General features: G+C 38.8%; 1 protein-coding gene across 1 annotated transcript; it reads right to left on the bottom strand.

Moving 5' to 3' along the window:
• Nucleotides 1–1,372: 1,372 nt before the first annotated feature.
• On the bottom strand, nt 1,373–15,288 carry EIF2S3 (eukaryotic translation initiation factor 2 subunit gamma). Its single transcript, XM_054272235.1, has 12 exons — nt 15,181–15,288; nt 12,906–12,969; nt 12,323–12,450; nt 12,084–12,205; nt 10,682–10,776; nt 9,316–9,474; nt 7,995–8,129; nt 6,971–7,065; nt 5,917–6,061; nt 5,410–5,579; nt 4,290–4,462; nt 1,373–2,118 (listed from the first exon to the last, which is right to left on the bottom strand). The coding sequence occupies exons 1-12, from the start codon at nt 15,247–15,249 to the stop codon at nt 2,055–2,057; spliced, it is 1,419 nt and encodes a 472-aa protein (XP_054128210.1). The 5' UTR covers nt 15,250–15,288; the 3' UTR covers nt 1,373–2,054.
• Nucleotides 15,289–15,334: the final 46 nt, after the last annotated feature.

Genomic DNA, 15,334 nt, shown 5'->3' with positions numbered 1-15,334 from the left:
GGGCGTGGTGCACCCATCAGCACACAATGTATTTGCACTTACACTGTTCACACTTGTCTCCCCAATGCTGCAGAGACTTGTTCCCTGTATTCAGGAGTCTCAAAATCCCATTACTTACCACTCATGTCAGCAGTCAGAGCTTTCCATCAGAGGAAATCTAACATTTTGGTGGCAGAAGAACTCTGTATCCTGGTCTGACAAGATATACAGCAGGGTAGAAAGAGGTGATCCTTGTGATACCCTCACCCCCTCCTGGAAAAGCCACAGGTCAATGCACAACTTCTGCAACATTATGGCACTGGTGTTCTTTAAATTGCAGATCAAGAGAGACACAATCTCCAATACATCTGCATTTCTAAGAATGTCTATGGGTGCTTAACCAGTTTCTCAGAAGCTTTCTGTATGTGTTTCATTAGAGCCACAGGTGCAGTGCACTAAGAGAGGACTCTGCACTGAATTTCTCCCCGGAGCTGGTGCCATCCAAGCACTCTGCTGTACCTTACATTCTCTTTCAAGCTCACCCTCCTGCCACCAGACTAGGCAAGGCTTAGGGTTATCCAAGTTATAGAATTCAGTTACAGAAAGGAGTTGCCAAAGCATGGAAGATGCAATCCTTGAAACAGACGCATTTAAGATTGTAGATTGGTCAAGTACCTGCAGAGTCAGAGAGAACTACAGCTGACTCCTGCTTTTAAAATGGAAAAGCACTACTCAAAAATTAATGTATTTACTCTCAACACCATGTAAGGTAGTACTTTAGAAATGGAAAAACTGAGTTCAGGAATGTAGACAGAGTAAGGGAACACAATATAGTGCAAAATCAATAATAAAATGCAAGCTGTTCATCAAATTCCAGCTTGATGAGTGATATAATATTTACCTTTAGAAAGCCCTTGAAGATACTGAATAAAACCAAAACCAAGCTTTGAAAACATGCAGTACTTTGTACCAAAATATGTTAAGTAGCATAACTTGCTAAATAGTATATAAAACAGCTAGAACTAAGTATATTAGTACAAATAAAGAAGTGAAATCTAAATGGATTAAAGTATTAGCACCCTACAGTAAGTTTATTACATTATGTTTTATCCTGAGGCATGTGATTCAGAGTAGCTAAAAAAAAGTGGGTTTATACCTTTTTTCCTCATCCTATTCACAATTCCACCACCATTACTCTGCCCCCACCCCAAATCATCCCTTTCTACAGCCTCTTCCCAATGTTTTGTATTTGCTCAACAAAATTTTAAAGTCATTTACCCCTACTGTATAAATAACTCCCAGGTCATTCCCACAGTTTCATGATGACAAAGTTTTGTTCCAATTAATCACATTCTTTTCATAAATCCATACTAAAATAGGCCAAAACCAGTACTGCCAGTTCAGATCCAGTTTACTTGTGGTTTTTTGGGGGGGATTTAAGAAAACATGTAGTAATATCAGAAATTACAAATTCAAGTCAGTCAATACTGCCATCCTAATTACAAAGTGTAATACTTTGGAATCCTAAAATGAAGAACCATAGAAACAAAGAAATACAGTTTTTTGTTGGTAACAGTTGTCTAAACAAAACAAATTGTGCAGAAAAGGTACTAAGTCTTCCAAGAAGAGTTTGCTTGCTTTTAATTCTTGTACTTGAACAATCATTGCAGTCTTTTGTTACTCAGAAAAACTGTATGAATTAATGAAAATAAGCAATATTTTATTTCAATACCAGATTTATGGTTTGTGTGTTACACCGGGGCTGGTTTGACTGATATTAAACAGATATGTCTGAAACACAAAGTAACATAAATTAAACATGCCATGAGACATGTACAATTAATTTCTGCTAAAAAGTGGATAATGAAACCCACTTCTATGCCAATTCTTTTACACTTTTAATGGTGATAGTGACTAGTATTTTAGTAAGAGGGTAAAATTCAATAAAAGGTACAAGGACAGCCATACAACTCCAAGATAGTGTTTGCACAGCTTCCAATTCCACTGTGAAAATACACCCCCTCCAAAATAGAAATAGGCACTTCATCTTTAAAAATGAAGCACTCTTTTGTTCTTCAGTCATCATCAACAGTTGGCTTGATTGTCACTCCTCTTCTGATCTGACCCCAACCAATTAAACTGAAAAAAAAAAAAGGTTTTGATTATTTTTACAGTAGTCAGAAATATCCTGTATAAGTCAACATCCTTCTGTCCTTCTTATGCCTTCAGTTCTTACATTTTGAATTTATACACTTGTCTCCCACCCAAAACATTCTACAGGAACAAACCTGCTTAGTGGAAACACAGAATAGAAAAGGGTGAAGGACAGAGGACATTTGTGACCAGCTAAGTGTGTACTCCTGAACAGAAGCTGAAAATCTGAAAACATTGTAACTTATGTTGTACTGTTGGATGGTAAATTATGCACAACATGATCTCTTTCACCTGTGTCTGAGGCGTTGCATTACTTTCAAAGAGAAATGACAATTCAGTAAGATTACAAACAGCTGTAACTCTCAATGGTAGCCTCTGATGGTAACTCAGCTCTCAGATGAGTGCTGCTATTTATATTCAGGAAAATTAAGGCCTTTTTAATAGGCCACTATTGCCTCAGAAAAATACACTTGCAAAAAGAAATTCAGAATACATCCATTTCCACAGTCAGCAGGTATTTCATATTATTAGTAAAACTGTGTTCAAAACCTTTCCAGTTCCTGGTGAGAAACCACACATGCATCTCAATTTACCTTGCAGTAGAGTCTGTCTTAGACACCCGAAAAGAAACTGAAGTTTATCAGAGCAGCACTTCCCACTTTTCAGTACCATAACCATAGGTCATAACTTGACCATCTTTGAATTCAGTGATCCTTGGAATCACTGGTGTATCCCATTTGCTCTTTAACCTCTCTCTATTCCTCTGTATATTTCCTTTTTACTTTACACCTCTTTTTAATCTTGCTTTATGATCTTCTGTCTGTATTTTCAGTACTCCATTGTCTCAGGCTGCAAGTTCCTTTTCATAGTACCAACTGAATATTATCTTTACTGTAATTAGGTTTTACTATGCAGGTTTTCCCAGTTTGCCTTCTTTCCCTTTTCTCAACTTTCAGTTTCCTTATATTGTCTTTATCTTTTAAATACAGCATAGGAATCAGCTTTTCAATAACCATCTTTACAACAGGCTGTCACTCTGTGCCCACCTCATAATCCAGAGACAGGTGGGATTTCAGGCAAAATTTGGTCAAGTTTTTTTAACTGGGAAAGAATCTACAGAAGCAACAAAAGACACATTATTATTTGCACAGGCTATCAGTCTACAGCTTAAAAAAAGGGAAAAAAACCCATAATTTCTAACATAGTTTCTCCTCTTCCTCCTGCTTTACCTGACTTAATTTGGGTCCTGCCTTTTTTTTCCTCCTGTTCAAGACATGTTATCTTTTGCCTTGGGTTTTTTTTTTCAGAGAATAATGTCTTCCCTAATTTGTCATCTTGCTCTGAGACAGCAAGCACTAAATTCCTGTCTACATTTTCTTGTCATCTGAAAAAGAAACATGCATCCATGGATATTTAAAGCTTGGTTCCTTTCCATACAGTACAGACTTGTAAAAATGGCTGTGCTTTCATACTACAAGGGCTGTGCAGAGCCAACAAATCAAAAAACTCTTATATTCTTATCAATCCAGACATATGAAACCTGTGACAGGTACAGTATGTGTAATGACCTAAAGAGAATCTGGCACTGCAATAAAGCAATTCTGTTCATCATTTTCAGCCTCCAGATGCTTCTGCAGTCAGGCATTTTATATTTTTAATTTGAATGGGTCAATCCAGTTGATACTTTATTCTTTCCTCTGTGCTCAGAGTACATAAAACATTCAAACATCCCTCCTCTGTTCCCCTGTTGTTATTTCCAGGCTGTACTAGAAATCACATGCAGCTCCACAGCTAGAAACCCACTGAGGTGTGCATAAAGATGCCTGTTTGGCTTAACATGGTGAGAATTTCCCAACCCCTCTGCCAAGATTCCCTACTGAGCTCAATTTACAGCTTGGCAGTTTGGGCAACAAGCACAAACCTCAGGTGTTTCCTTGGCTGTTAACCAATAGATGCCCTCCCAATTGTGGTGTTTGTTTAAAAAAGAGAGAGCAATGAAATGAGGCACTCCACAACCATGATGCCAATCTGTCAGGAGAATCCAGAAGAATTTTTAAAACAGACACACATTTACCTATTCTAGCACAAACCAGATCCATGTATTTTTTGTTAACAATGTAGCAAGCAGGTACCCTACCAACCTCACACCAACTTACCGCCAATGCTTCTCAACTCTTCGACTCAGAGCAATTTTTTCTCCCACTTCTGTGCACACAGGGTTAGTTAGCACAATCTTCCCCAAATCAGCCTTTACAGCACTGACTCTCCCTCCAGTAGATAAGGATCCTATGTTTACCATTAGAACTTCATTCTTCGATAATTTTTGCACCTGAAGACAGACATACAACACTCTGAAACCTAAGCTTTAGTACTAAAAACAAACAGCACAGACAGTACCAAGTTATCTTCTGTTACCTTCTTGCCACAAAAAGAGATACAGCTGAGAAATACTATAAATATACACACACAAATTATGGGCAGCAGTGTCAGTAGATAAAAGTTTTATATGCAAAAGGACAAATACATAAAGATGTTGTACGTATAGTTCTGAGGTTCTTGGTATGATGTACTTTCTTGGGATTGATCTATATTTTCTATAAACTATGCTGATGATTTCATGTAACATATTAAAAACACAAACAGTCAGAGATATTGTCACAACCTGTGATGTTATACAGATTATTTACTAGGATGGTGTATTTTCATTTCCCTTAGGCCTACATAAAAAAACCCACTAAATAATTAATTTCACAGGATAAGAGAGTGCTGAAGCACTTTACTCACTGTTGCATGAAGCAATAATTTTAATTGCTAACAGGGGAAATTTTAAATGCTAACAGGGGAAATTATGATCTTTTAGTTGATTTGTGTAAAACAGATCATGTTACACAAGTCTGTCCTGTGCCTCAAGTTCAGTTTTTTCCAACCAGAGTATTTCAAAAATATTTAAACTTAAAAAAATTCTTCAGTGAAAAAAAATCTAAAAAAAGCATGTCAGTAGGAAGTAGATCAGTACCACTATAAAACTAATTATTGCACAATGAATAGGATGATAGCAAAAGAAAACAACTACCAGCATGCTTAGAAAAATACATAACATGACACATAAATACTTTATGCTGCTTTAAACTACTGAGATGAATTTCTACTCCTCTGAAAACCATTCTATAGTATTAAACAAGCAGACAACGTCTACATATGATCACAGCAATATATTCACTAATGAAAATTAGCACAGGAAGCACAATCAGTGCGAACCAAGGCAGGGGCACAGACCTTGGCAGCTTTCTTGTCTCCCTCGGTGCGCACGCCCAGGAGCCGCCTCAGCAGGAAGTAGGAGATCTCCAGCTCAGTAAATATTTCTGGCAGGGCCCCAACTGCACCAAGGACTTGGCCCACCATGCGGTCAGCCCGGCACAACGTGGGGTCAATCTTTGTGCCAACACCTACAGACAACAGGAGAGGCAGGAGGAGTAACTCAATTCATCATTTCTAATCATTTCTATGTGCTAAAATACTTGAAGATGCTCTTAAAAAACCCCAGAGAATGTACTGGGAATTCCCTACTGCCTGGGTACACTTTCAGAATGTCAGCAAGACTGTGAGCTCTTTATGAAAATATCCATTTTTCACACCAACCTGGTCTCTCTCTACATATATGAATTATCTAAAAATGCTAAAAGTGGTATTTTTGTTAATTACACTGAAATTCATTGCTGAATGAAACCAAGTGTTTTCAATGAGCATGAAGAAATGAATCTTTTCAGAAGACAATATTCTTACCTATAAGGCCTCCTGGAGCAGCATATTGTAGATCATTGTGTTCAGCAAAGAGTGACACAATTTTGGAAAAGATTGGCTTGCACATGAGTTTGCCTTCACTGTCCTTGGACACAATACCAGGCCTCACCTCAATTTCCTGGCCCACCTAATGACAAAAGTGAAAACGTGTTCAACTGGTTATTTCACAGGAACACAAAGCTGACTAGTCACAGATAAGACTTAGTTATCCCAAAATCTACTTTTTATAAGAGTCCTTGGTTATGGGCTACTGCAGAACTTGTAGGATTTCTGTTGCACTTTTTTATGCAAATTGAACTATACTTACAGCAAATGTAACATCTGATTTTCTTTTCAATACAATTTGTAAAACTGCTTTAACAACGGATCTTTATCAGCAATAATTCCAACAATTAAATTTCAGTTTAATTTTTAAACACTGTACTTCATTTAGAAATATTTCAGCTTTGAGAAAAATTGAGTTAATTGACTCAATCAGTGTAACTGATGGACATCAGTACACTGCAAACCAGAGAAAGTACAAGCTGTATAAATGTTCAAAGATACAGTTTGCTCTCCAGCCTCACAAAGCAGTTATTTTAAAGTTTCTGTCTATTACTAGCAAGCAAGCAAAAAAAAAAAAAAAAATCAAAATATACAGAACACTTAAATGGGGAAGTGGGACCTGTGAGAACCCATACACACTTCTAAAGTGCTTTTAAAATTCTTTTGCTCTCCTCTTCCTGACAATAATTCAGCAAGTGGAAGTGGTAGGACACAAATAGCTCCTTCCATTTTTGTGAGGGATGAAATCTGTTAGCATTATTAGCAAACAATAAGACTACAGTAATATATTTAAAAAAAATAAAGTCAGTGCTTCTTGTTCTGGTATTTTAAAACTGTAAAGCGAAAATGAACTACAGACAGAAAGAATAAGTGCCATGTGACTGTATTCAAGTTTTTAAAAAATCAATAATACAGACCCATTTTGTAGCAAGCGTGGGGAAACTCTACTCATTGTCATTACAAATTTCAGTCAAGAAAGAGAAAGGGTTACCTTTAAAACACCCTTTAGAATACTGCCTCCAGCAACACCTCCCTTAAGGTCATCAACTTCACAGCCAGGCTTGTTGACATCAAAAGATCTAATTACTGAAAAGAAGAGATCATGACCAGGTTTATATTTATTATCAGGTTTTCAAACAATGTCTTTCTTTAGCAATTTTGCTTCTTTTCTTATGAAAGGATACACATATTTATAAATATTACAAAAACAGATCAATATTTTACTCCCAACTTTTAGGCAGACAGTTAATTTTATTCTCCAAACCATTTAAACTACTCATATATATAAATGTTTCATAAGACTTTTTCTGCATAGCAGAAAGTAACTTAAAGACCTAAAAAGAAAGCAACGATCAACCATTTTACAAAACCCCTTTAATATTCACAATGTTAATTGTGAATACACAATGTTAATTCACAATGTTAATTGTAAATACCAGAACTTTGTTTTAATGTACTCATAGCTGAACACTGTAACCTTGATGTAATTTTTTTGGTCAATTTTTATGCATTTATGCAATGTAGGACTCCCTTGGATTACTGGAAAAAAAAAGGTAAGGAAATGAATTCCTTGTAGGAACTGCATTTCATGCTGGACAAAAACTGAAACTTTGACAATTACAACCAGGAAACAGGAGACTAATACAAAAGATTTAACCAAGCTACCCAAAAATTTTCCATGGAAATAAGTGAATTATCAAATTCATCAGCTTGCCAATATTTTGTTCAATCAAAACTAAATTCATAACAACTAAAGGGATGTTTTTAAGATAGACATATTTCTCACTTTTATTGCATTTTAGTGCTAGAATATTAGAATATTGGAATATACACAAAACCAACTAACGGTGAACAAACAATACAGCTCTCAGAAGACATGCAAGTTTAAAAAAAAGAGCATCCTAAATACTCCTTTTAAACCCACCTGTGTTTGGGCACTCAGCATTTGCTATTCTAAGTGCAGACACACTCAGAAAATGTTTGGCCACCAACACCCAGGCCTGACTCTTACGTACCAATGAGCCTCGGTTCAGATGTGAAGTCTCGCAAAGGGACCGGGATTTTCTTCACTATGTACTCACAAACCACCTCTATGTTGTACTTCAGCTGTGCTGAGATTGGAATTATTGGAGCTCCTTCTGCAACTGTGCCTAAAGCAAAATCAAGTTCAACATTTAGCTTTAATATGACCAAGTGTTCTGTCCTTGTTAAAAATACGAATCAATTCCATGGCATGGTCTATGTGTATCTCCCAAAGCAACATCACAGCATCTATCCCTCCCTTCAACATTTTAGCTCACATAGCCACATCTACTTTTTGAGGCATTCTGAAAGTGTGCAAGATAATCTTCCACTCCAAGGGAGAATTCACTTCCTGCACTGTGATCAGAGATTTCCTAAGAGAGGTCAATATCTCAGTATTGGATACAGCAGCATTAATTTTAGTCATATTTCATTATGACAAACCAAATTTCCTGTTAATTTAATGATTTATGTTTTTCAAATTTTGCAATACAAATACATATTTTAGAAAAATGCTTATTTTACAAAAGAATGCATTTAGTAATCCAGGTTTGTTAGACAATCATTAGTTTTAATTATGTCTATGTTCCTTGTGATAACTCCAGTTTTCAAACTCCAAATTTATATGTCAAGCCACTCTGACAAAGTTATCTACAGCTTCTGAAAGGCAACAATTATGAATTACAGGGAAAAAAAAAAAGAACAAAACAGAAAAAAAGGAAAAGAAAGACCCACTGGCAACTTCTGATGGTGACAATCTAGCTCTGCAGCTTGTCACATACCCCACCTACTGCAGATAAACAGGGAAAACAGTGGAAGCTCCAGGGAAAGATAAAACTCAAATCACTCTAAAGGTGAGCAGACCTTTAGAGAGTAAGATAACACTGCCCAAACTGGATTTGCACAGACAGATGAAAGAGCAATCTTTTGTCATTCGTTAAAAAAGTTAATATATTTAAACCTACAAGGTGCCCCTAACAAGTACAGCCTCCTCCTCTCCTGCACTGCAGTAAAACCACAGTGAATCTCTACCAAAGAAGCACTCCAGGAAGAAATCACAAATCCACTGAAAGCTACTATGTAAGAGTGACTGATGTTAGTTTTACATCTCCAGCTCTGACCCAGAGCCATAACACTGTTGTATGCCAGCAGGCTGAAAGAAGCACAACCCCCATGGTCTAATTTTCACATTAGCAGATCATGTACACCTGCATTGCCCAAGATAAGCTTTTCTATCAAATACAGAAAACCACTGAACACTGTCTCAACACTGAATTTCCACCACTCATTGGATTTCTGCTCATGGAAACTTACCTTGTACAAATGCAAGAATCTGTTCATACTGTTCTTTAGCCTGACTCTCTTTCACCAAGTCAATCTTATTTTGTAGAATCAAAATGTGCTTCAGTTTCATGATTTCTATAGCAGCTAGATGTTCTGAGGTCTGAGGTTGAGGGCATGACTCATTACCAGCTGAAAGAAGAAAGTTGAGTGGAATATAGAAACTATAAAGATAGATAAAACTCCTACAGTTAGGATATCTACTTCCATCTACTATCAATATGTAATAAAAAAATTAAAAAAAGAAAAGAGTTGTCTCTCAGTAATCTACATGTGAATCACCAAGTCAGTAAGCACCTCTTCTCCCCTGTAGCTGCTGGCTGTAGCCTCCACACAATGCAGGATAAGAGGCTGCCAGAGAGGTTCCCCCATTCTGCCTGCTCCCACTAGGAACACCCACCCAAAATATCCAAAGATACAACACCTAACTTGGCTTACTCCACCCTTTAGCTCTTCAGATATCTCACAGTTGACTGTAGCTTAATGCACAAATTACCTTTCAAGAAATACCTTAATATTTTCTTATCAGTAAAGTCATAAAAATACCAAGATCCCCAAACTCTGCTATAATTCAATCAAGTATGTGAATAGGGCTGCTATCAGCATGGTTTGGATTTCAGCTAAGAAGCCATCATTGGCTGATGTGTTATTATGGTGGTTAATCTGCCTGAAGTTTGGTCTATCACACTTTCTGGAGATAAACAGGCAGAAGAAATGATAGCTCATCATCTGTCTCAGACTTTAAATTACAATATCTGAAGCTGTTTGCTTCTTTTGTTGACATATCCTATCAAGGCAAGATAAATGGTATGTATCACTAGAGAACACTAGAATGTTCTACAGACATAGAAAAATCCATTCTACTCACTTTAAGTTGATTGCAAATCAGAACAAAAGTTGTCTGGATTATATTAAATCTCCTGTACTTAAATGTTGCCTATATTTATCTGGGCTACTGTTGGTACTGTTGTTTGTGAACTCTACTGCATGGCAAAGACTACATGCATATTGAAAAGAAACTGAACCTTCAGAGAAACTCAAAATGCAGCTAATCTGTTTCCACAAAGTGATAAAATTTTACAGTACTGTATGACAAGAGGGTTTTACATTACCAATCTCCAATCAATGGGGCCAGCTACCAGACTAGTGTGTATGGATAGCTGTGTTTAAAACAAACCAGCTTGTTACAGTACAGTACCATTGCAGCACCACTTTAACACATCTCAAAAGCATTCATTTGTTTAAACTGCTCACCACATCCCAGGAGATTTTAAAGCCCACATAAAGCTGCCTCATGCTACTACAAAACAGAGCTCTGCATTTGGGGAGCAATCATTACCTATCAAGAGCAAAGCTGCATCCATTACTGCTGCACCGTTCAGCATGGTAGCCATCAAAATATCATGGCCAGGGCAATCCACAAAAGAGACATGCCTGTTGCAGGAGAAGGTGAAAGAGAGATCCAAAAGCCATTATCACAATTCCTCTGACTGATTTATGTCAGTGATTAGCCAGACACAGACATTAAAAGTATCCTTAAAATAGTATTTTCAAAAAAGTTCTGAAAGAACACAAATGCTACTGAACAGCTACTGAATACTTTTTCTGAGTTTTCAGATTTAATTCCACATGTCCACATTAAGTACCTCTTTAATATTTCACCAATTTACTCTAAACTAGATTAAATGCACCAGGATAAAAGCTCAAAATCAAACCAACCCACCACCACTAACCCAAATCCCAACACACCACATGGGATTTCTCTCAACTCTTTTAACAGGCACCTCCCATTCTTCATTTTTAGGAAACTATGCATCTTTAATTATATGGTTATAACTGCACTTCAAAGATTTGTCTACAGACATGATGTCACATTTCCAACCTTATGGTTTTATTGTGCAGACCAACATAGTTGATTCACTATACTCTTTCCTGAACCTATCTAGTGAAGAATCCTTGTTCTTAGTGGCAGGCCATCAAAAAGGGACTAATTTGGTGCTTTACTGATGATGTTAGGAATCTCCTACAAGCAAGTATCCAGTAGGATAAAGAATGCAAAGCTTTTAACCAGTTTTTTCACAATGACTGCCTGCCTGTCACACTCCAACAGAAATTCATCTCAGTACAAGTGCTCTGCTGGGAATCTGAGAAAAGGAAAGACACATGGTTACACCACATGTATTGTGTGGTGTACCAAGGATCTCCACAAGTCTTCATGACTACTCTCATTTGAGCAATTGTTGTGCAGAGCCACATCACCACTGCATAAAGACAGTGCTATACTTCATCAGAAATCAAGCAAATAAAGAACACTTGGCCTCCAGTGAGAGGCCTGATCTCACATTCAGCATCAGGCTTTCATATATTCATTTAAAAAGCTTTGGAAACTCTGCCCTTAGGAAGAAAAAGTTCAACAAAGATCACCCTTCCAAAAGAGATCTAAAAGATGTGTTTGTGAGGTCCACATTAGTTCTCAATCTGCCTGGTTTAAAATGTACCTCTATTAATAGCAGAAATATTTAACTTCAAAGTCCTGCAAGTAGCTGAGGGCAGCAGACACAGCTGTGCTGTACCATGGAGTGCTCACCACCACCAATGAATTGAGATTAGACAATGCCTTAGCCCAGGGTGCCCCATCTAAGAATGTGCAGTGTGCCAGAACTCGTTCAGCTCGCAGCTCAATCCTGTTCTCATACAAAGGCAACTAAACACCATTTATTGCAGTAATTTAAAGCAGTTACCTGACTAGTTTAAAGTTCCCTTTGGTGCCAGGAATATCTGTAGGGAACTCATCTGGGGTGCTACTTCCACAGGACCGGTAGCACTCTGGTCGAGAGCAGCTTGGGTCATCCAGCTTGTAAATCTGGGATTTTTTAAATTGAAAAAAGGTTTAATTCCTCAAGGGTTAGTTACCTGTAATCTTACATCCCCCATGAAATATATTAGTAACAGAGATGCTACAATTACAGTGATGACTCACCTTTGCATTAGCATAACCCAGCTTGATTGTGATATTTCTTTCCAGTTCATTTTTAAATCTGACAGTGTGAACTCCAGATATAGCTTTGACTACTGTTGACTTCCCATGGGCTACATGACCAATTGTACCTGTGTTGTTGAAGGAAATGCTTGTTAATAAACTAGTTTAATTTTGTGCAATGCTCCACTATAATCAATACACAATTACCCCAAATTCTCACAGCCAGTAAGTCCATATGGTATACATATGGAATTTGTAATCATTTTTGTTTAAACAAACAAGGCCTGAAATTGTGCTCCCAATGGACAGATCTTTGCATTTTAATGAAGCCCACTTCAATCCTTTACTTCAAAGGTAAAACAAATTCTGCTTTAGCAATTATTCCCTATGCCATTCAACTGTGCTCCTGAAGTAAAATTGATGGTTTTTAAGGCAAAAGGGCTGGACAAGTCCCTAAAACTACTATGTAACTGTTTCTGCACAAATTTCTTGACAGTGTTACCACATAGGCACTATCTGCTACTGCATGAGCATCAAAAAGAGTCACCTTAATGCACCCCTCTTTTTTATAAGGTTTTTTTACCTATATTAATTGTTGCTTGTCTGCTGATGACTTCTGGTGAGAGAGGCGTCAACTTGGTAACATCCTGTATGAGGGAGATTTTAGAATTTATTCAACTTGTATATAAAAGTTTGTAAAGTTAAAAATTTAGAAACTTGAAAATTAACTGATAGTTCTATTCAGCAAAATCCAGTTATACTATGTGCATTCCAGTTTTTTAAGTGTGCGAAATATGTGGGTAAAAATGAACCAAGTCCTGCTTGTGAATCAGTACAGGCTTCAATTCAAAACCCTGACTGTAAATCAGACTTGGCTGCAAAGTGTTAAAGATGGGAGTAAACAAAACAAATCTCAAAAGAAGCTTTTAACAAAACACCCCAAGCACCTTCCTATCCCTGAACCTAAATTACACAACAGACAAATCCATTTTCAACAGTCTACATGACAAACTGCACTAATATTTTATAAACAAAGCTTTGTCAATAAACAGTTGTTTAATTGGTGTAAAGTTCCATTACAGCCAATACCTAATTACAACTAACACTTTGGAGTCACTGGGTCCAGAGGTTTCATTAGCACCATGGCTTTTAATTCTTTTTAATGGCTGTTTTTTTCCTCAGATACTGTTATTGCTGCTTTAGGTACCAGGTAAAAATTCTGCTGTCCTAAACAGTCTGTTGTGTGAACTTATTGGTAGCCACTGGCAACACAAAAACCTCACAAATACACTCTGTATAGATAAAGAAACAACTCTGAAAGAGTTGTTTATTTTTTTAAAAGCTGTTTGACCAAATAATGGACAAGTGTTGAAATCCACTGAAATGTTTTTCTGTAAAGCTAATATCCATCCTGCATTGAATTCATAGGGATGAGCCACTCAGTTCAAGCAGATTCATGATGCCAGAAGAGTCCTCGGTGCAGGACAAAACTTAAGATACAAATAATACAAACATTGAATCACATATTGTTTACACTGTTACATGGAGGCTCTGTGCAAAATGATCAAACACATCTGTGTAAAAACGTAAGCTCAGTCATTCTGCTCTCAAGTATGACATGAATAAAATGTTCCCCTTCAATACAAAGCAAGTTTTGAACACCTAAGACACACAGATAAATTTATATTTCTCATATATCGAACTTAAAATGACTTCCCAGGATGGGAACGTGACCTGCAGATGGCACTATGTGGCCGGGTGACCAGAATTTCAGCGTGATGCAATTCCTGCCACCAGGAGAATTCTTCCTGGTGCATGAAATCATGCACGCATGGAGCTTTTGCCTCAAGACTGTACAACGCTATTGCTCAGCAAGAAGCTTCACTCAGCCACAAGCACTCAAGGGCCGGCAGAGCAGGCCTTAAAGAGAATTCCTGGTGATGTTCCAGCCAGTCTCTATCTGTGCCTTTTCCAGCTGGGAAATGCCATGGTCAACAATGACAGGAAGAAAAGAAACTATCTGAAATAACTAACACGCTCACAGTAGGGAATTCCTGTGCTCAAGCCCAAAAAACATCGAATATTATTACTGTAAAAACAAATTAGCTGCTCCAGTTTAAACACCGGGCACACAGCAGGAGGATTTTTGACTATGTACATTATAACACACCTGCATTTGAAATATACATTATAGATACACTTAGAGTAGCGTGTAAGTGTAATAAGTGAGGAAGCCCAGGTGAGATTTTTAATAGGCAAGGAGAGCACTGCAACTGGCTGCAGCGGCAGATAGAACTGGTATTTCTCGGTAGTTGTTAATAATCAAGAACACTTTCTTGGCAAACCAACCAAGACAGGGCTGGTAGCGAACTCCTCGAGTTTGCTGTAGAGAAACACCTCAAATCTATGGTTCTGCTTCGGAAAAAGAGAAGTCTTTAATACCAGAGAACAGGCCAAACCTTAGATGAGGAAAACTGCAGCCACCAGAGAGCCATGAAAGCTTCAGCCGCGCCGGCGGGACACGGAGCCGCTGAGCCCCGCACCCACGGGCGGGAGAAGCGCCTCGCCCGGCGCCCCACACCCACCAGGGCCGGCAGCACCTGCTCCCCGTTCCCTGCCCTCGGTCCCCGCTCCCTGCCCGCGCCCCCTGCCCTCGGCCCCGTCCTCCGCCGCCCCGCGTGCTGACCGCGGCTCCCCGAGGCGCCGCCACCTCCCGCGCCCCTCGGAGCGCATCGGCCACGGTGGGGCCCGGCAAAAGGCTCGGAGCCCCTCGGGCCGCAGCCCGAGCCCACCCGGCCGCGCCCGCCGAGCCCCGGGAGCCCGATGTGGCTCCGGGGCGCCCCGCGGGCGGCGCTCACCAAGGTGCCGAGATCCTGCCGGCTGAGGTGCGGCTGCCCCAGAGTCACTCCCGCCTCGTCCCCCGCCATCTTGGCCCGAGTAGGAAGTAAGGAGTCCCGCGCGGCCGCCTGACCGCCGGCTCCTCTCTGCACCGCCGCTGCCGGCCCGCAGCCT

Source organism: Melozone crissalis, unplaced genomic scaffold, assembly GCF_028551555.1.
Source record: "Melozone crissalis strain CALT ecotype California unplaced genomic scaffold, PUWL_Pcris_2 ptg000013l_1, whole genome shotgun sequence".
Taxonomy (NCBI): Eukaryota; Metazoa; Chordata; class Aves; order Passeriformes; family Passerellidae; genus Melozone; species Melozone crissalis.
The sequence above is the reverse complement of the archived record's forward strand: the minus strand, read 5'-3'. Positions and strand labels throughout refer to the sequence as shown.